At 38.4% G+C, this 20,758-nt stretch overlaps 2 protein-coding genes and 1 pseudogene across 3 annotated transcripts in view; 1 reads left to right on the forward strand and 2 right to left on the reverse strand.

The window, feature by feature from the left end:
• The window catches only part of GALK2 (galactokinase 2), a 163,167-nt gene extending 160,821 nt beyond the window's left edge, over window positions 1-2,346 (reverse strand). Inside the window, exon 1 of the mRNA XM_017872767.1 lies at window positions 2,135-2,346. Coding sequence (XP_017728256.1) covers window positions 2,135-2,187 — 53 coding nt within the window. The 5' untranslated portion in view covers window positions 2,188-2,346. The remainder of the gene's footprint in view (window positions 1-2,134) is intronic.
• A 13,309-nt stretch (window positions 2,347-15,655) lies between these two features.
• LOC108530101 (NADH dehydrogenase [ubiquinone] 1 alpha subcomplex assembly factor 4 pseudogene) lies at window positions 15,656-16,549 on the reverse strand (annotated as a pseudogene).
• A 41-nt stretch (window positions 16,550-16,590) lies between these two features.
• Window positions 16,591-20,758, forward strand: part of COPS2 (COP9 signalosome subunit 2) — a 29,011-nt gene continuing 24,843 nt past the window's right edge. For both annotated transcript variants that reach the window (XM_017872765.1, XM_017872766.1), the window contains exon 1: window positions 16,591-17,062. In XM_017872765.1, coding sequence (XP_017728254.1) covers window positions 17,009-17,062 — 54 coding nt within the window. In that variant the 5' untranslated portion in view covers window positions 16,591-17,008. The remainder of the gene's footprint in view (window positions 17,063-20,758) is intronic.

The raw sequence follows: 20,758 nt of genomic DNA on the forward strand, positions 1-20,758 counted from the left end.
GAGGCAGGCTGACCATTTATTCATTTTTTTTTCCTTCTCAGCATATTGCAATATTTGACCGGTTAGGTGAATTTATAGATTATACTATTTAGATTTAACAAAATACATCCCTCCTAAAATGAGTAAGTGGCTGCAAAAGATTCCTGCAAACAAAACATTGCATGAAGCTAATAATTGCATTTTGTGCACAAATGAACAACAGGAAAATGGCAGAGCTTACCTATTATGATCTCTTCTGTGGATAATACAGAGAAATATTAACAATATTTATATTTGTTGCATGAATTAATAATATGAAAGTCATGAAAAGCAAGAAGGAACACTAAGGAAATTCAGTAAGCAATTCTTCACTTTGAGTACATGTACCAATATTGTTACACCATCCTCCCCCAAACAGAGTAAATATAGATACAAATGTTGATCTTTAGTATTAAAATCACATAAAATGGAAACACATGAGGAATTTACACATGAATATGTTTTATGTAAAAGACTAAACTACAGGCTGGGCATCGTGGCTCATGCCTGTAATCCCAGCACTTTGGGAGGCCAAGACGGGCGGATCACCTGAGGTCAGGAGTTCAAGACCAGCCTGGCCAACATGGCAAAACCCCGTCTCTACCAAAAACAGAAAAAATAGCCAGGCGTGGTAGCGGCACCTGTAATCCCAGCTACTCGGGAGACTGAGGCAGGAGAATGGCTTGAACCTAGGAGGCGGAGGTTGCAGTGAGCAGAGATCGCGCCACTGTACTCCAGCCTGGGCAACAGAGCAAGACTCTGTCTCAAAAAAAAAGAAAAAAAAAAAGCAACAACAAAAAAAAAACTACAAGGGATCAGGTTATTTTCATGTAGCAAATTTCTCATTAATCTTATTGGAAGCATGCCTTTAACACTGCGTTTTAATTCATTCAAATATATAAGGGCAACAGTGCTACACAAGAACCTCTAGAGTATATTAAAACATTCAAAGACATTGGGAAGTAGTCCAAAGCTGTGCTGGACTCTATAATAAGAAATTATGTTTCTTTCTGATAACTAAAGACACCCTGTTTGCTGGTTTAAGGATCAAAGAACATTTTCAAGTTGTAGTAAAATATATTATCATCAATTGACACATGGTGGTAATAAACGAAGTAGGAAGAGCTTAAGGACTTGATGTCAAAGAAAAAAGTTAACATAAAAAAGGCTAAAAACAGCAAAAGCAGACGCCAGGCGCGATGGCTCATGCCCGTAATCCCCAAACTTTGAGAGACCGGGGCGGGCGGATCACCTGAAGTCGGGAGCTCGAGACCAGCCTGACCAACATAGAGAAACCCTGTCTCTACTGAAAATACAAAAGTAGCCGGGTGTGCTGGTGCATGCCTGTAATCCCAGCTACTCGGGAGGCTGAGGCAGTTGAATCAGTCGAATCCGGGAGGCGGAGGTTGCGGTGAGCCAAGATAGCGCCATTGCACTCCAGCCTGTGCAACAAGAGCGAAACTCCGTCTCAAAACAAAAACAAAAAACAAAAACAGCAAAGGCAGAGTCAGAAAAGTTCTTGGCTAAAGTAGCAGGTGAGAAACTTCATTTTATGAGACTTCAGCCTCATTAGTCAGAATAAAGTATTTCTACAAAGTACCTGTAACTGAAAAGATCCTCCCCGAGACATCACTAAACGATTACTCTGTAGCTAGGGACTGCCATCAAATTAATTCCCTAAGTGGCAGTTCAGAGATTCTCGTGTTTTTTTGTTTGTTTTTTGTTTTTTAAAGAGGATGCAGAGACCAAGAGGGTTTTGGTGTTTGTTTTCAATGAATATTTAGAAAGAAGACTTTTAAAAAGCAGTATCAACTGGCATGTAACAGTGTGGATTTGGGCATTTCTGCTGAAGCCCAGTAGAAAGAACGCACTAATTACAGCAAGAAAAGGAAAACAAGAATCAGCATGGATGAAGCAAAAAACATACAACCCCTGGTAGTATGTGCATTGTGATCTTTTTTGCAAGCCCAGCCACGTGTCCTTATAGAATCCCAAGGGTTCTACCTGCTCCCCGGGACCAAAAGCAGCGCCCCAAGGGAGCAGCCAAATGCTGTGGACCGGAACTACACCTAGCCAACCCAGGAGATCCCAAAGCCCGGCGTCTCCTCTCCCCAACCTGGGATGTTCTGCCACCTGGACCCGACGCATAGCAGGGCTCTCTGCGGCCATATTTCGCTAGATCCTTCTTTCTTCTGTAGTTCCAAGTGGTTAAGCAAAGCTCCCAGAGCAATCACGAGACTTCTGTGACATGAGCCGTTTTCTTCCGGGAGATAACGAGCCCCCGCCCTGCGGAAATCCTGCAGCTTCGCAGAGGTGGTTGCTTCCAATCGCCCCGCCTCTGGCTCCTCCTCCCTGGACTCAGCCAGGGTTTCCTCCAAGCAGCAGTCAGGTACAGCCTCCGTTCCGCTCTTAGCTCCGAGGGAGGGACTAGGACCTCGCAGGAGCCCCTACGCCGAGCACGTGCGAAGCTGCCTAGTGAGGTTTTCTTTTTGCGCCATGTGGATGTCTGAGAACAGTGTCATAACCTGGCGCCCTGCATACACCTAGTTTCTGATCTGTCTTGGGCTGTGTTTTTTTGTTTTGTTTTGTTTGTAAGTTATGTTTTGGTCTTTATTTTGGTCTTTATTGTCCAGCAGCTACTCCCCAAACAACACTAAAATGTTTAGCTATTGCTTCTTTTGCGGATTATTTCCAAATCAAGCAACGAAAAATTGATGTATCACTTGATTTAAATAGATTTGCATTTATAGTTAGAGGCATTCGTAGGCCTTCCTAGAACACAGTTCTGAAAAGACGGAAACACATGCCTTTTAATGTGCAAGACCCCTTAGCATCCAGTTAAACCTCTTCATTTTTCACTTACCTAGAGAAATCCTAGATGCCCTATTTTTAAAAGTGCACTATCCCTAGTATATCATTTACTTTTCCTTCCTTCACAGTTCTCCTATTTGCTTACGTATTTATTGTGTGTCTCACCACCTCCATCATCACTACCACTAGAAAGCAACTGGAGGCAGGCAGGCAGATTAGTTGTTAATGAATAGATAAGATAAAGTGAATGAACGATGAAGGATGAAGTGATGTCCCTTAGGTCACAGTGATCATTGGGAGCAAAATTGGAATTAAAATTCAGATCTATTAACTCTCAATCTAGTGCACTTTGCACCACAGAAATGTTGAGATTAAACCCAAGTGAAGGCCGCTAGCAATACACCTATCCAAAGTTTCCTGATTAAGGAAGTTTGGGCCAACATGCCCAACATACTACTGGTAGTAGCATAACTCAGAGAGATTCTGTAAGTTGTATACATCAGTAAGCTGCTGCTCCAGAATTTCTGTATGTATATGCATACTTTGTCTCCATGTGTCCTTCCCTCTTCTGTATACGGAAGGACACATGGAGACCAAGTATGAAGGAACAATAAAGTGTAGCCAAAGAGTGGCAGCCCCTTGGCACCCCTTTGGGTTATTACTGTAAATGGTACTTCAAAGAAACAAAGTTACTCTGGTCTCAGGGCAGCTTTCTCACTACTATTTCAGTCCCTCTTTATCATTTTCAAATGAATGAATTGTATCTTCTTGTTTCTGAGCCCCAATAAATCCCAGTTTGATGTTCATTTTGGTTTAATTTTGAGTAACAGGAGTCATCACTGTCACTTGTAAATAGTTTCAAGAGGGAGGTAACCTAAATTTTAAAAAATGTAAGATGTTTAAGAACATCAGTAAATACAGAAAAGAACAGAATCTTTTTTTTTTTTTTTTTTTTTGAGATGGAGTTTCACTCTTTGTTGCCCAGGCTGGACTGCAGTGGCACGATCTCTGCTCACTGCAACCTCCAACCTCCACCTCCCAGGTTCAAACGATTCTCCTGTCTCAGCCTCCTGAGTAGCTAGGATTACAGACACCCACCACCACACCCGGCTGATTTTTGTATTTTTAGTAAAGATGGGGTTTCACCATGTTGGCCAGGCTGGTCTCAAACTCCTGACCTCAGATGATCCGCCCACCTCGGCCTTCCAAAATCTGGGATTAAAGGCGTAAGCCACTGCGCCCGGCCCAGAATCATTTTTATTCAGATATTTCTAATGTAATATTTTGCATTAGTTGAAAAATAATAAATTTTAAAGTTTTGAAATTTTTTAATAGTCCAAAATAAACTCATTTTATACAGGGTTAAAAAAATGACTGTAGGAACTGTTTCATAAAAGAATACTTCCTATTGAATGTGTATTTGATGACCGAACATTAACTTTGCTAAATGAAACCAGATGGCAAATCATTAGTTTGGATCTTGGATACATTGCTATTGCAGTCTCAACAAAACTGATGCAGACTAGAAAGCACCTTACAGAGCAACTAGTAAAACATCCTTTTTTGAAATGATTGGTCCAAAATACAACAAGATAACAGAGCTAGAATTAAAACTTAGGTCTCTAGACTCCTAGCCTAAAGGCCATACCACTTCTGAATGTGTGACCTTTGTTAAGACCCCAGTAAACTGTGCTTAAATTATTGAAATTATTAGAATCCTTGTCAAAAATTAAAATGTGTACCTTATAATTTTCATAAAGTATTGTTATTAAAATAACCTGTCCAAACTACTAGATAACCCCAAATAGACACCAAAAACAAAACTAACATTACTTTCTTATACTACCTTCTTAATGCTAGGCATCTTGCTAAGTAAGCACTTTGCATATATTATTTTCTCTTTAAACCTTTCCGACAATCCTTATGGGATAGAAAAATATTATTTCCTTTTCAATTTCAAGAAGATATTCCTTTAGTTCTTATTAGACATATCTAATAGTGAAAACATTTAAACATTTGGCTGGGCGCAGGGCTCACGCCTGTAATCCCAGCACTTTGGGAGGCCGAGGCGGGCAGATCACCTGAGGTCAGGAGTTTGAGACCAGCCTGGTCAACATGGTGAAACCCCATCTCTACTAAAAATACAAAAATATAGCCAGGTATGGTGGCGGGCACCTGTAATCCCAGCAATTCGGGAGGCTGAGGCTGGAGAATCGCTTGAACCTGGGAGAGGGAGGTTGAGTAAGCCGAGATCACGCCATTGCACTCCAGCCTGGGCAACTAAGAGCGAAACTCCGTCTCCAAAAAAAAAAAAAAAAGAAAAGAAAATATTTAAACATTTATATCTTACAGTACTTTTATTTTCACAAATCCTGAATCTCTTGGTTCTTTGCTTTTTGCAAGTAGGCACAGTTACAATAGGTTTAGAATCTGAATTATAAACTAATAAATGGTATATTATAATGGAGTCTTAAACAGATACCTAATTAATAAACTTGAAATTGTTTATCCTCAAAGGATATTAGTCTCCATTCAGATAAAATATTATAGCAAACTAAACAAAAACAAAACAAACACTAAAATGACATAAAACAAAAACTTGATCCAAAATATGAGTCAAAGCATGGGTGTTAAGAGTCTTACAGACCTGGCTAATGCCTATTGATGTTTCTCAGCTTAGAAATCACTTCCTTCAGGAAGTTTTCTATGTTCCCTGGGCCTATCTCTATCCAAAACTAAGTGTCTAAGACCATAGAGGGATTGACCATTTATCTGGAATAATGTTATTTCTGTGGTTTAATCTGTTTGTGCAATCCCTGGAAAATATTTCCTATTTTGACTTATAATAAAAACTATTGTTCACAATTGGGAGACTACTTCAGTGACCTATTTTGGATATTTTCTCATCATAGTAAATAATACGTAATACTTCTTTATGTCTTCTTTATAATGATGCTACATTCCATTCCTTCTTCTTCTTCTTTTTTTTTTTTTGAGACAAAGTCTTGCTCTTTTCGCCTAGGCTGGAGTGCAATGGCGCGATCTCGCTCACTGCAACCTCCGCCTTCCGGGTTCAAGTGATTCTCCTGCCTCAGCCTCCCGACTAGCTGGGATTACAGGCGCCTGCCACCACGCCCAGCTAATTTTTGTATTTTTAGTGGAGGTGGGGTTTCACCATGTTGACCAGGCTGGTCCCAAACTCCTGACCTGAGGCCATCCATCCGCCTCAGCCTCCCAAAGTGCTGGGATTACAGGCGTGAGCTACCGCACCTGGCTCCTTATTCTTATGTATATAGAATAGATACTGCTCTCTAGTGTATACAATCATTAAATGGCAAAAAATAAACTCATGAATCAGAGAAATCTGTATTTATGTAGTTATGGAGGAAATAAAAGTTGTGCAAAAATGCTTTAACTGAACATAGATTGTTTTGCAGAGTGAAAAACAAGGCAAAACAAAATGAAGCCTCTAAGCACCTTCTGCTTGCCCAGTCATACAAAGCATCACATCAGTCCTCTAATTACTTGTGTTTTCTGCCTAGTCTAAATTTTGCTACTCAAAGTGTGGTCCTCAGAACAGCAGCATCAGCATCACTTGAAAGTTTTTAGAAACACATTATCTTGGGCCCAGACCTACTGAATCAGAATCTACAATGCAGGTCAAACATGTCATTTTAAATTTTCTAGAAGCCACTTTCAAAACAGTAAAAAGAAATGTTGAATTTAATATTTTATCTAATATACCAAAATATCATTTTAAATATAATATTTTAAATTATTCAGAAATTTTACTTTTTTATAATAAGTCTCCAAATTCCAGGATATCTCAATTACAGCATATCTGAATTCTGATGAGAAACAAGTGGCTGCTATATTAGACAGCACAGAGCTAGATTATAAGCTCCCTCAAGGCAAAAACTGTTTTACTCTGATTTTACAGACTCAGGCTCAGTGTTGAGCAGGCACTCAAGGAATGTTTAATGAAAGAATCAATTAATGAAACTGGATTTGTGTGGTTCAGCTACTTTGCGACCCTAGGTAAGTTTGAAATTCTTCTTCTCTAAAGGGAGATAAAAACAACTACTTCATAGGGTTATTATGAAGATTTTAAAAACCATCCCAACATTCTCTCCAGTTATTCTCTATCACCTAAATCGGGTGTGCTGTCTTTAAGGCTATCTGAAATTACATTATATATTGATTTTTATACATATTATCTGTCACCTCCACTAGAATTCATATTCTATGTTTCATCCATTATTCTATCATTAATTCATTCATTCATTCAACCAAAGTTTCCCTGTGCTACTATGTTCTAAGCACAATTCCAGGCACTGGGGACACAACAATAAACATAAACAAAAAGCTCCTGCTTTATGGCAAATTAAAATTAGTTAAGCAAATAAATGAATATGTTACAAAAATTGATGCAAACTCTGCATCTAGTATGTATTCCATGATTAAAATGAAATTGAATAAAAAAAATTTAGATTCTGAAATTAGAAGTTTACATTTCAAGCTTACAGTGTACATTAGCCTGACCAAGTTACCCCAATTTAAAACTATATTTTGTCTTTTCCTTTTTATTTCTTTTTTTTTTTTTTTTTTTTTTGAGATGGAGTTTTGCTCTTGTCACTCAGGCTGAGTGCAATGGTACAATCTCGGCTCACTGCAACCTCTGCCTGCCGGGTTCAAGCGATTCTCCTGCCTCAGCCTCTGGAGCATCTGGGATTACAGGCATGCACCACCACGCCCGGCTAATTTTTGTATGATTAGTAGAGATGGGGTTATAACACGTTGGCCAGGCTGATCTCGAACTCCTGATCTCAGGTGATCCACCTGCCTCGGCCTCCCAAAGTGCTGGGATTACAGGCGTGAGCCACCACACCCAGCCTTCCTTTTTATTTCTTAACCCAGAAACTAAATATAGTACCAAGAATCTTCAAATTAGACAATTCTTTCCTCACCTTATCATAACCATCCAATGTTGCCCACCTCAATGCGGAGCTGATTATGATTATTAACTTAAGCAATTTTTTCTTTTTTTTTTTTTTGGAATACGTTTGCTAAGGCTCTCCAGTGACTGACATAACTGCATCTATTGGTTGTCAATTGGCTTCAGCTCAAAATAATACTTAGGCCAAAGTAGCATACTTTGGGGTGGCATATTCTGAACCCCTTCAATGCTTAATCATACTCTATCAGCATATTCCTCCTATGTTAACTATAGAGATGAAAGATATAATTGCAGTCTGGAGCATTCTGAAGGCTTAGTGTAAGTAGTTGTTGGTTCCCTTAATCCTGCCTCTATCTCTATAAATAGTCCCTTCATTAAACACTTTTCTGTTAACTTCCCTGAGTATGCCATGAGTTTTCTTTCCAGACCTTTATTAATACAAAAGGAGTCCTCTTTTTCTGCTCTTCTAACACAGTGTTCAGTTTCCCCAAATTAATACAGCAAAAAAAATTTAAAAGATGATTGGTCTGAAAGGATGCCAAATCATAAACCCGTTTGGTATGACTCAGCCAAGGCCAGTGAAGAGTCATGAATGCTAAAGTGCACTTAAACACATCACATTTTCACTGAGAATCTTCTATAAGCAAGGCATATGCTGCGTTTCAGAGGATTCAGAAGTAAGAAAGATAGTTGTGTCCTCAAGGAGTTTTCTGTTTAATAATGAATGAATGGAAATAATTGTAATACAAGATAGCATACAATTATGAAAATATATTTTAAAGGATCAAATTATGCTGGCAATTAAACTGTCATTGGATTTTGACAAAGATGCCAAGACAACTCAATAGAAAAAGCATATCTTTTCAACAAATGATGCTGGAACAATTTGATATCCATATGCAAAATAATGAACCTCCACATTCATTCACACTATATATGAAAATTAAATTTGAAATGGATCATAGACCTAAATGTAAGAGGTAAAACTATATAAAGCTTCCAGAAAAAAAAGTAAGTGAAAATCTCAGTGCCCTTGAGTATGACAAAGATAAATACAACACAAAAAGCATAAAAAACTCTTACAACTCAACAGTTGTAAGATAAACAACCCAATTTTAAAAATAGGCAAAATATATTTAAAAAAGATTTCACCAAAGAAGATATGTGGATGACAAATAAGCACACAAAAAATGTTCAACATTAGTCATTAAGTAAATGCAAATTAAAACTACAATAGTATACTGCTACATTCCTGCTAGAGTAGCTAAAGTTAAAAAGATTGACCACACTAAATGTTGGCAGGGATGTGGTAGAGCAACCAGAACTCTTATGCACTGCTGTTGGATATGCAAAATGGTAAAATCACTCAGGAAAACAGTTTGAGCGTTTCTTAAAAAGTTAAATATATACCTACCATATGACCCAATCATTTCACTACAAGATATTTACCTGTATTCACATCTATTTCTGCATAACAATATTACTACAAATGTAGTAGTATAAATAAATATACATTTATTGTCTCACAATTTTCTGTCCTCTGTTTTAGGGTCTCACAAAGGCTTATCTGAGGCTCAACTGGGGAAGGATTCACTTTCAAGAGCACATGGCTGTTAGCAGCATTCAGTTGCTTGTGGGTTGTCAAACTAAAACCACTTTTTTTTTTTTTCTGGCTGGCTACTAGCCAGATGCCACCATCAGCTCCCTGTTGTGTCGTCCTTCCCAACATGGGCACTTGCCTTCCTCAAAGCCAGCAAAGGAGATCATCTTTCCTATCAGGATTGACTTAACAATCTTGTATAATGTAACCATGTACATATAATCATGTTTATCACCTTTGCTGTATCTTACTTAAAAGCAAGTCACAGATCCCACTCACACCCAAAAGGCAAATAATTATTCAAGGAAATAGAATGGGTTAGCCACCATAGAGTCTGTCTACCATAAACTACCCAAGAGAAACAAAACATATGTCCACACAAAAACTTGTACACAAATGTTCTTAGCAGGTTCATTTATACTAGCCACAAACTGAAAAAAACATATCAATAGATAAGTGGGTAAGATGAATTGTAATATATCCATGTAATGAATATTCAGCAATAAAAAGAAACAACCAACTGATACATGCAACAACCTGGACAAATCTCAAATCTCAACATAATTACACTATGTGTGAAAGAAATCAGGAAAATGAGAGTACATATTGCATGATTCCATTTATATAAAATTCATGAAAATGTAAACTAATCTATAGTGACAAAAAGTAGATCAGCAGTTACCTGGGAAAAGTTAAGGGGGAGGAGAGAAATTTCTGCAAGGAATCTATGAGGAAACTTTTGCAGTGATAATATGTTCATTATCTTGTGTCATGATAGTTTCACAGGTGTATACATATGTCAAAGTTCATTAAATTCTATACTGTAAGGCTGGGAGTGGTGGCTCATGCCTGTAGTCCCAGCACTTTGGGAGGCCAAGGTGGGTGGATCACCTGAGGTCAGGAATTCAAGACCAGCCTGGCCAACATGGCTAAACCTCGTCACTACTAAAAACACAAAAACTACCTGGGCATGGTGGTGGGCGCCTGTAATCCCAGCCACTAGGGAGGCTGAGGCAGGAGAATCGCTTGAACCCAGGAGGCAGAGGTTGTAGTAAGCCGAGCTCGTGCCACTGCACTCTAGCCTGGGCAACAGAGCAAGACTCCATCTCAAAAAATAAAATAAAATAAATAAGTAAGTTGTATACTTTAAGTATGTGTAGCTTAATTTGCCTTATTGAGGTAAATCAAGCTACTGAATAATACCTCAATAATGCCAGTTTATGAAAATATGTTTTAAAAACATAGGATCCACTTTCAACAAGGGCACCATGTCACACAAATGCACTCTGTTGAAATTACAATTTTCTATTATTCACCATTGAATAAAATTAATGTCAAGAAAAAAATAAAAGAGACTATCTTAACTGTATAAAGTATTCAGGATAGGCTATGTGAATGAGGTCACATTTACATGGATTTTAAGGACAGAAAAGATTTTGATGTGTGATACAAAAAGATTAATCTATTAACATGTTTATTTATCCAACAAGCACTTATTAGCACCTGTGTACTCAAGCAGCATGTTCTGCACAATGAAGACCTTTTCAACTGCTGTTACTAAATTTCCAGACTGGACTTAAAAAATTTGGTCATGGCCAAGGAAATTCTATTCAAAATTTAGCTGCCATTCACCCAGTCTTCCTACTTACCACCTTATTTGCATACTTATTTTCCCATTGTAGGAATAAGGCATTACATTTAAAAGCAGCAAATTATGTAATATATTTACATGTAAATCAATATGCAGTTACATGTATGTGATCAGTATTCATTTGTTAAGCATATTATCCATTTTGCAACTGCTATCTTGTGTACAAAGTAAAACTATGAAACTTTGATTACTCTGAGCAAATAAACCTCTTAACTACCTCGGGATCCTATTTTCTCTTTTGAACAATTACAAGTAGAATAACCATGTGATTTATTGTCCAACTTCTGAAAGTGATGGGTGCTCTTAACTATTTTTTTTCTGAGATGGAGTCTTGCTCTGTCACCAGGCTGGAGTGCAATGTCACAATCTCAGCTCACTGCAACCTCCGCCTCCCTGGTTCAAGCGATTCTCCTGCCTCAGCCTCAGGTAGCTAGGACTACAGGCGCGCGCCACCAAGCCCACCTAATTGTTGTATTTTTAGTAGAGACGTTTCATCATGTTGGCCAGGCTGGTCTCAATCTCTTGACCTCGTGATCCACCCACCTCAGCCTCCCAAAGTGCTAGGATTGCAGGTGTGAGCCACCACGCCCGGCCTGGGTGTTATTACTATTATGATGGGTCAACAGTGCTAAGCCAGATCTGTCCCAGGAAAACAGGATGTACAGTCTCCCCAAGTTTAGGGAGTTTTGTTTTGTTGTAAAGTTACAAGTATAGGTTTCTGAGCTCCACTCAGAACTACTGAATCAGAATCTCTACTGTGGGATTTGGGAAGCCTTAGACTGTAAAGTGATATCATTAAAGGCTCTTCCAATTCTAAGTTCTACACTTAATATGGTAATTTTGAATATAAACTGGATTTTGAATGATAGGGAATTATTATTAATCTTTTTTTTTTTCTTTTTTGAGAAAAACTCACTCTGTCGCCCAGGCTGGAGTGTAGTGGCACAATCTTGGCTCACTGCAACTTCCGCCTCCCAGGTGCAAGCGATTCTCCTGCCTAAGGCTCCTGAGTATCTGGGATTACAGGCATGCGCCACCATGCCTGGATAATTTTTGTATTTTTAGTAGAGACGGGATTTCTCCATGTTGGCCAGGCTGGTCTCAAACTCCTAACCTCAGGTGATCTACCTGCCTCAGCCTCCCAAAGTGCTGGGATTATAGGCACAAGCCACCATGCCTGGCAAATATTATTAATCTTATATGTAACAATGATGTGATTATATAGGAGAATGTTCTTATTTTTAGGAAATACACATAGCTGCATTTAGGGGTGACGTGTCATGATATCTGAATCCTCCTTTCAACTGATACAGGGAACACACACATACATACAATCATGGCTGATAGTGGGTATATACACGTCCACTGTACTATTATTATTACAATTTTACGTATGCTTGAAATTTATCATAATAAAACATTGAGAAGAAAAGATTGTTAGGGAAAAATATTTGTATTTATAGGTGAGAACACATTATTGTTGCAAATACAACTTAAAAGAACTATGATCAAAAAGATCTCAATTCAAGTAATTACTAAAAAAGAATCAAGCCTGTAATTTCTCTTCTTGGAACTTGGAATTCTTTCTTTCGGTTTGTTTGTTTATTTTATTTATTTATTTATTTATTTATTTATTTATTTATTTATTTTTGAGACAGAGTCTTGCTCCGTTGCCCAGGCTGGAGTGCAATGGTGCAATCTCGGCTCACTGCAACCTCCACCTCCCTGGTTCAAGAGATTCTCCTGCCTCAGCCTCCTGAGTAGCTGGGATTACAGGTGCCCGCCACCATGCCTGGCTAATTTTATTTGTATTTTTCATAGAGACAGGGTTTTACCACGTTGGCCAGGTTGGTCTCGAACTCCTGACCTCAGGTGGTCCATCCACCTCGGCCTCCCAAAGTGCCGGGATTACAGGTGTGAGCCACTGCGCCAGCCAGAATTATTTTTTAAATAATAAAATTTCAAAGATATTCACTGCAGAATTGCTTAAAATAGTGTTATTTCTGCAATACTCTGAATGTATAATAATGGCATGAATTATGGTGCACTGGTACATTCAACGAGGGATTATTACACAGCCACTAAAATAATTAGTATTAGGCATATATTTNTTTTATTTGTATTTTCATAGAGACAGGGTTTTACCACGTTGGCCAGGTTGGTCTCGAACTCCTGACCTCAGGTGGTCCATCCACCTCGGCCTCCCAAAGTGCCGGGATTACAGGTGTGAGCCACTGCGCCAGCCAGAATTATTTTTTAAATAATAAAATTTCAAAGATATTCACTGCAGAATTGCTTAAAATAGTGTTATTTCTGCAATACTCTGAATGTATAATAATGGCATGAATTATGGTGCACTGGTACATTCAACGAGGGATTATTACACAGCCACTAAAATAATTAGTATTAGGCATATATTTTAAGACTGGGCAATGTGGTTCACACCTGTAATACCAGTACTTTGGAAGGTTGAGGTGGGAGGATTGCAAGACCAGCCTGGGCAATATAGTGAGACCCCTGTCTCTACAAAAAAAATATTTTAAATTTGTCAGGAATGGTGGCATGTACCTGAAGTCCCAGCCACTGAGGAGGCTAAGATGGGAAGATCACTTAAACCAAGGAGTTCAAGGCTGCAGTAAGCTATGATGGTGCCACCGCACTCCAGTCTGGGTGACAGAGCAAGATCTTGTCTCTAAATATAAACAACCAACCAAACATCGACCTATGCTGCTATATAGATGCAAAAAGAATCCAAATCTATATCTATGCTTAACTACATAACATTTGTGGATTCATGTGGACAGAACTGGAAGTTTACATGGAAATGCTACCTATTTGAAAAGCGGTTTTTCCCCTTTATTTCATTTTTTCTTTATTTTGAATTCTGCCAATGATTTTGTGTAATAGTAATGTATTTTTTTAATGGTATGGGAAGAAATCCTTTATCATGTGACACCATATAACAGCTGCCTAACCACACAATGTAGAAATGAATAAAGATGGCTCAGAAATAGAGTGTACTAGTATTAGTGACTCAACTAGTGACCATTATGACAAATGGAATAAAGTTTTGACTGATTTACAGGAGTTTTAAAATGCATTTTATATTGAGTAGTTATTTGTTTTCTTAAAACAATTATTGTATTGAACTAAAAATAAACTAGGTAGTTTGTTCACATAACAAATCTATATTCAAAGACATGCTTACAAATTTTCCACTTAGTCCATTTTTCTGTTATCAGCATTACTACAAATGCCTCATTCTGTCATCATGTTGAATTCTTTAGCATCTTCTATATCATTTCCAGGGGCATCTCTGGGAAGTAGTGGTGCCTATCTTCCCTCAGAAGCAAACTGATAACCCCAATGTACCCATAATTCACACTTACTCCCTTCTCTGAGGTGTGCTGCTTTTTGGCACATCAGAAAGAACACACTACTAGGATTTGAAAAACTAAGTTCTGGGCCTGGTTAGGTCATAAACTACAGAAACCTTAGGTCATATATCCTCCCCAGGCGTTTGTTTCTCCACTACAAACAAAAAATCATATTTCCTTGGTCTTTTGTAGTCCTTTACTATTTCATTTATCTTCATGATAACTCTTAAATTTAAGTAAGGCAGCATTATGCTCATTTTATAGAAGAAATTCAATCTCAAAAAGGATATAGTCGCCCAAAGATCCCACAAGTAGTAATGTATCAGGCAGAGCTAAACTCACACACTCTTACTCAAGATCCTAGTACTGGTACATGCCGTACTAGTAAGTTTGCTAAAATGGATGAAGCAGCAATTTCTCAGGTCCCTTCCAATGATCCTGTTCTCTGCTTCTACTTGCTATTTTTTCTCTCTTCTCTCAACCAGTATTAACATCCGAAACTATGTATAAAATCCCCAAATTTCATTTACCATGGTTTTTTTATTTAATTATTCTTTAAATTTTCTAGTTTCATGTTAAATCCAGAGAAATTACTTTTTCAAAAGTTTCCACTATTGCCTCCCTCTCTGAAGGCCATGGGACTTACCTATTTGTCAAAGCAGAAATTCCCAACATTTTGTAAACACCACTAATTACTTTTTATAACTGCAAAGGCAATTATTCCATACTTAAAACCAATTCAAAATAAAATAAATCCTCAATACTTCTTATTCCCTGGGGTAGTAATTTTAGTTAGATTCTATTGATTCGTTATTTTCTCCTCTGTGCCTTTATTTGGGAAATACTATTAGTCTACCTTACTATTGAGTCTCTTTCCCTAACAAGAAAATGTCAGTCTTAAGAGTCAGGAAAGCTTTTACTTTCACTATCACATATGAAGAATGAACTAAACACCTAACTTGGAAAGGAAAACTTAAATGAGAGATTCAGGACACTTCCCAAGGGGTCTTACGACCAATTTAAAAGTTGGTACGATGTGTCTAAAATAACAAATTAACTCTTTTACTTAAAATAAAGGTACAGATGTGTTGATAGTCATGGTAACATGTACATATGAAATATGCCTAAACCAAATTAAAAGAAAACAAAATACAGTCCATGGCAATCTTGAAAATTCAGGGAGCTCAATAAATATTAAGAGTATGCTCTCACAATGAGAGCATTAAATACTTGGTAATTAACGTAATTTAATATGCAAAAATGAGAAAATATACAGGATGAGGGATGAGGAGTACACATAGGAAATTTTTGTAATTTTCTTCATTTTGATTGTATTGCTTTCTGGTCTTCAGGAGGGAAGATTTTGACTTCAAAAATAACAAAATATTTAAGAAGGGAATTCACTTCTTTCTGTTCTAAATGATATTCTTGCACTCTTTTCTCAGCAGTTCATGTTTCTGGATAGAGTTTATGATTACTGAAAAGTGTCAATGTTTCTACAATGGAAATTTTGCCTTTGGGAATGCTCTTAATATTTATCATATCAAAGTGATGGCCTTTTGGCAATCTGAATTCCTTTGGCTCCTGACGTGTTTCAGTAGTTTTCACCTGCACGGAAGACAGAGGATCTTTGGAATCAACATAAACATATTTTAGAAATGACAGCAGCTTGTCATCTTTACGAGCAATCTCTCCCTTAATTTCTGGATAGAAACTAATCCGCTCTGACAGGAGGCTGTAGGTATAGGGGTGCCTGGGAGCCGGAGAGGGCTTCTTGTTGCCGATTTCCCGTTCCGCTCGGTTCTCTTGAAATTCCTATCCCGCGAGTCACCGCAGCTCCCATCTCCTCATAACATGGTGCCCTCGGTTTCACAGTAACGTATTTTTTTTAAAAAAACAGTCGTTGTTACCTTAATTTGGTCCCAAGGGTTGTAAAGGTAAGTTTATAATTCGTTGAACAACTAAGTAAGATTTAAGGCAACTCAACTGATAGCTGCATACCTAATTTGGGATATCCATAGAATTGTTTTGTCAACTACAAATATAACAAGCATTAAGTGTAAACTGTGTTGCTGAAAAGTACTCCAAATATCTTAGGAACACCCACCGCAATGTGTGGGCTAAATGCACACATACAATGATAGCAGAAATAATACCTGTCATATAGAACGGGCATGCCAGCCTTTTCTCCGCGAAAGGCTTCTGGTCCTAAGCTGTCCCTTACTTTCACCGGAATGACATGCTTCCGGAGTCCCAAGCAAGGGAGGAGACTGCTCCCTTACCCAGGAGGCTGGAAACTGCTCGCTACGAGAGCAGTTTCTGACGCCCTTTGGCTGAGACCCGCAGCACCTGACGATGTCCCAGTTGCTAGGTTTAGTTGCTAAGGCACCAACCGCTTCGGAGGAAAAGGGGGGCGGTGCAGTCTCTTTTGGAGACGTAGCGAATCATCTAGAGGTCGAGATAATTGGTTCCGGCAGGAAACAGCTCCTCTAAGAGGGACGGGAAGGCGGAAAGAAGCTGAGACTGACGCCTCTGAGCCGCGGAGGATTGTGGGAGGAGGTTGTCTCCAATTTCTCCTCCCCCTCCCGGCCAAGATGTCTGACATGGAGGATGATTTCATGTGCGATGATGAGGAGGACTACGACCTGGTGAGGCGCAGGGAATGGAATTCTGGGGGTGGAGATGTGTCTAGTTTTCGGGGTCCGGTCTGGACCGGCCGCGGCCTCTGCCCGTAGAGCATGTGCCGTTTCCAGCCTGTCTCAGTGCAGTGACAGGACTGGTTTACCTCCTCCCCGTTCCCGCACCGGGCCCGGGCCCTGCTCCTCCAGCATGGGGGAAGGGAGGTCAAAGCAGGCAGCGAAGGGGGTCCCGGGCCTTGCGCTCCGAGTCTGAGCGCCTCTTCGGTTTACACGGATGCCCCTGGCCCCAGGCGTTCGGTTCTCTGTGCCTCATGCCTCCCCACGGCGCGAGCCGCCCCGGTGACCATGCTGCGGTGTAGGCCCTGGCTTTGCCCTTTCGGGCCCAGCGTTCGGGCCCCCACTTCTTCACACTTGAACTGAGCGTTCACATGTGCGAAATGCTAGGAGAAGTCTGAAAACTGGGGGGTCCTTACTGCTCCCAGGCCTGACCGCGAAACGCAACTTGTGAGTCGCCTGGAGACGTAGCTTAAATAGTCTTGTCCAGGGCCAGTTTTGGTCCGAGGTAAGTGTGTAGTAGAGGGTTCAGAGCAAGGATAACTGAAAAAAAGGTAGTTGAACTACTTTTTCAGTTCTTTATAAAGAAAAGCTGGCGAGGAGGTTTTGCATGTTGTGTTTTTGGGGGACGGGTGTAAGGTAATTGAACCCATAGCTTTTCCCTTAGAAATTTTCCAGTATACAAACTTTAAAACAGCAACAGCATAGAAATAAACGAATTTATCTGACTGCATGGAGATTTTTAAAGATTCAGAGCTTCATTTATTAATGGATTTACAAGTTTGAATAACGTTTGCTATTCAAAAACATCGTGTGGAAACTCTGAAAATTATCTTGACCCAGAATTAACGTCAACTTTGCTTTGTTTCTTTATTTTGGGGGTATTTCATATGGTTCTTTTATGGTGATGCTGCATTATCATAAAGTTACAAAATAGATGTTTTGGGACGTCTGATTCATTTTAAGTGCCAGAGATTGTCAAAATATTAATACATTGTTTTGAATTAGTCTATAACTTCGTGTGTATTTTCAGTTTTTTGCATTTTAAAATAAGGCACACTTTGCAAAAGGGAGAACGGAAATTCTCGCTATTATCTGAAAGTCATAGTAGAGATTTTTATAATTTTTAAAGTTAAATGTGGTTTCGCTAATAGTTATGGTTTCTACCTTACATTTTAGTTTGTGCAAGCCAGTTGTAGGCAGTGACTTCTGTTCATTAATATGTATCTGTCCATTTCTAGTTACTACCTGTTTATTCATGTTACAGGTGTTTTGTTATTGTTATCAAAATGTTTCTTTTAAATGTGCTTGTATTTTTTTAATTGATTCATAGTATTTTGTACATAGTTATGGGGGGTTTTGTTACATGCACAGGATATGTAATGATCAAGTCGGTATTTAGGATATCCATCACCTTGTGTTTTTATCATTTCTGTGTCTTGGGAATATTTAAAGTCATCTCTTCTAGATATTTTGAAATATGAAATACGTTTTAACCATAGTCACCCTCCCCCGCTATCAAACATTAGAACTTATTCCTTCTATCTAACTGTTGGTTTGTACACATTAACCAACTTCTCTTACTTCCCCACTCCTCTTTCCCCCACACCCTTCCTATCATTCTACTCTCTACCACCATGAAATCAACTTCTTTTGCTTCCACATCTGAGTGAGAACATGTGATAATTGTCTTTCTGCGCCTGGCTTATTTCACTTAACCTAAATCTCCAGATCCACGTTCCTGCAAATTGACAGAATTTCATTCTTTTTTATAGCCAAATAATATTCCTTTATGTATATATACCGCATTTTCTTCATCCATTTATCCATTACTACTTAGATTGATTCCCTGTCTTTGCTGTTATGAGTAATGCTGCAATGAACATGGAATGCAGGTATCCCTTTAATAGACCTATTTTCTTTCCTTTGGATAAACCCAGGGGTGGATTGCGGGATCTTATGGTAGTTCTACTTCTAGTTCTTGAGAAATCTCCATAATGGCTATACTAATTTACATCTCCATCAACAGTGTAGAAGAGTTCTGTTTTCTCCACTTTCTTGCCAGCATTCTATTATTTTTGGTCTTTCTGATGAATAACCATTCTAATTGTGGTTTTGATTTGCATTTCTTTGATAGTAGTGATATTGAGCTTTTTTTTTTTTATGTATATGTCGGCCATTTGTATGTCTTCTTTATTTATTTACACATGTGTATATTTTTAGAGATGGGATTTTGCTGTGTTACCCAGGCTGGGCCCAAACTCCTGGGCCCAACCAATCATCCCGCCTCAGCCTCTTAAGTAGCTGAGACTACTGGCACTTGCCACCGTGCCCAGCTGTATGTCATCTCTTGAGAAATTGCATTTGTATTATTAGTTTGTGTTTGTAGATGTTTCTGCTTATCTCCTTCCTAAACAATAGTCTGTCGGATACATAACTTATTAGCGCTGTGATTAAATTGATCATCTTTGAGAATGTAATGTAATAGCAGTGAGAATCTTTTTGTCTTGTGAAGTACTTGATTAACTTTTGCAAGATTTTTTATTAAACATAGAATGTTTTAACTTGGCCATGTTTTCCCAGCCTTTTAGGGCCTACACTACATGAGCAGTATAATGAAGTTGAATATATAATTGCTTTAACTTTTTTTTTTTGAAACGGAGTCTCACTGTGTTGCCCAGGCTAAAGAACAGTGGCACAATCTCAGCTCACTGCAACCTCTGCCTCCCAGGTTCGAGCAATTTTGCCTCAGCCTCCTTAGTAGCTGAGATTACAGGCGCCTGCCACCATACCTGGCTAATTTTTTGTGTTTTTTTTTAGAGGCGGGGTTTTACCGTGTTGGTCAGGCTGGTCTCGAATTCCTGACCTCAAGTGATCTGCCCCCCTCGGCCTTCCAAAGTGCTGGGATTACAGGTGTTAGTCACCACAACCAGCTGTGTCTTAACTTTTTTATTTCTTAAAGTAAGATTTTGCACTACTACATAATGAAATGAAATGTTGGAGTTTTCTGTTGGATTTTTTGTTTTTCTTCCCCTAGCATTCTATTAAATAACTCTTCCCGTCTGTCTCTCATCAGGTGTCTAGTTGTAAAATTATTTATGATTAATTTACTAACAGTTAAAACTTTTGGTGGCATAAAATTTATTTAGTAATTTGTTTTCATTTCCTTAAATCATATATTTTTTTAAAAAAAAGATTAATGAAGGAGGTTACCATTTCATGCTTACCTTTTGCCAAAAGAGTTTTTCTTTTTTTAAAATACTTATTTTGTCTGGGATTTTTTTTTTCTGTTTATTAGTATTTTAAAAAATCTGCAGAATTGACTTGCTTTCTCAAGATTTATTTTTATAAAAAATTATTTTTTTTGGAAAATTGATTATCACCTCGTTTTAGTTAAAGTGTTAACTGAGAGCCATGAGTATTGCTGACCACAGTGATACTCAGCATATCTTTATTGGTCGTCCATTGATACATTTTAACACCCTAAATCACTTTGTTCTTCCCCAATCTGGTAGAAATAGGTAGTTAGGATACCACCTGAAAAATTAACTCTGTTTCTAAAACTGTACTGTTTTTACCCAAGGAAGTAAATAATGATTTCTGCCCAAGAAGGATCTAAAATAAAACAAATTTTTTTTTTTTTTTTTTTTT

The sequence above is a fragment of the Rhinopithecus bieti genome, unplaced genomic scaffold (genome assembly GCF_001698545.2).
Source record: "Rhinopithecus bieti isolate Rb0 unplaced genomic scaffold, ASM169854v2 scaffold_6945, whole genome shotgun sequence".
Lineage (NCBI taxonomy): Eukaryota > Metazoa > Chordata > Mammalia > Primates > Cercopithecidae > Rhinopithecus > Rhinopithecus bieti.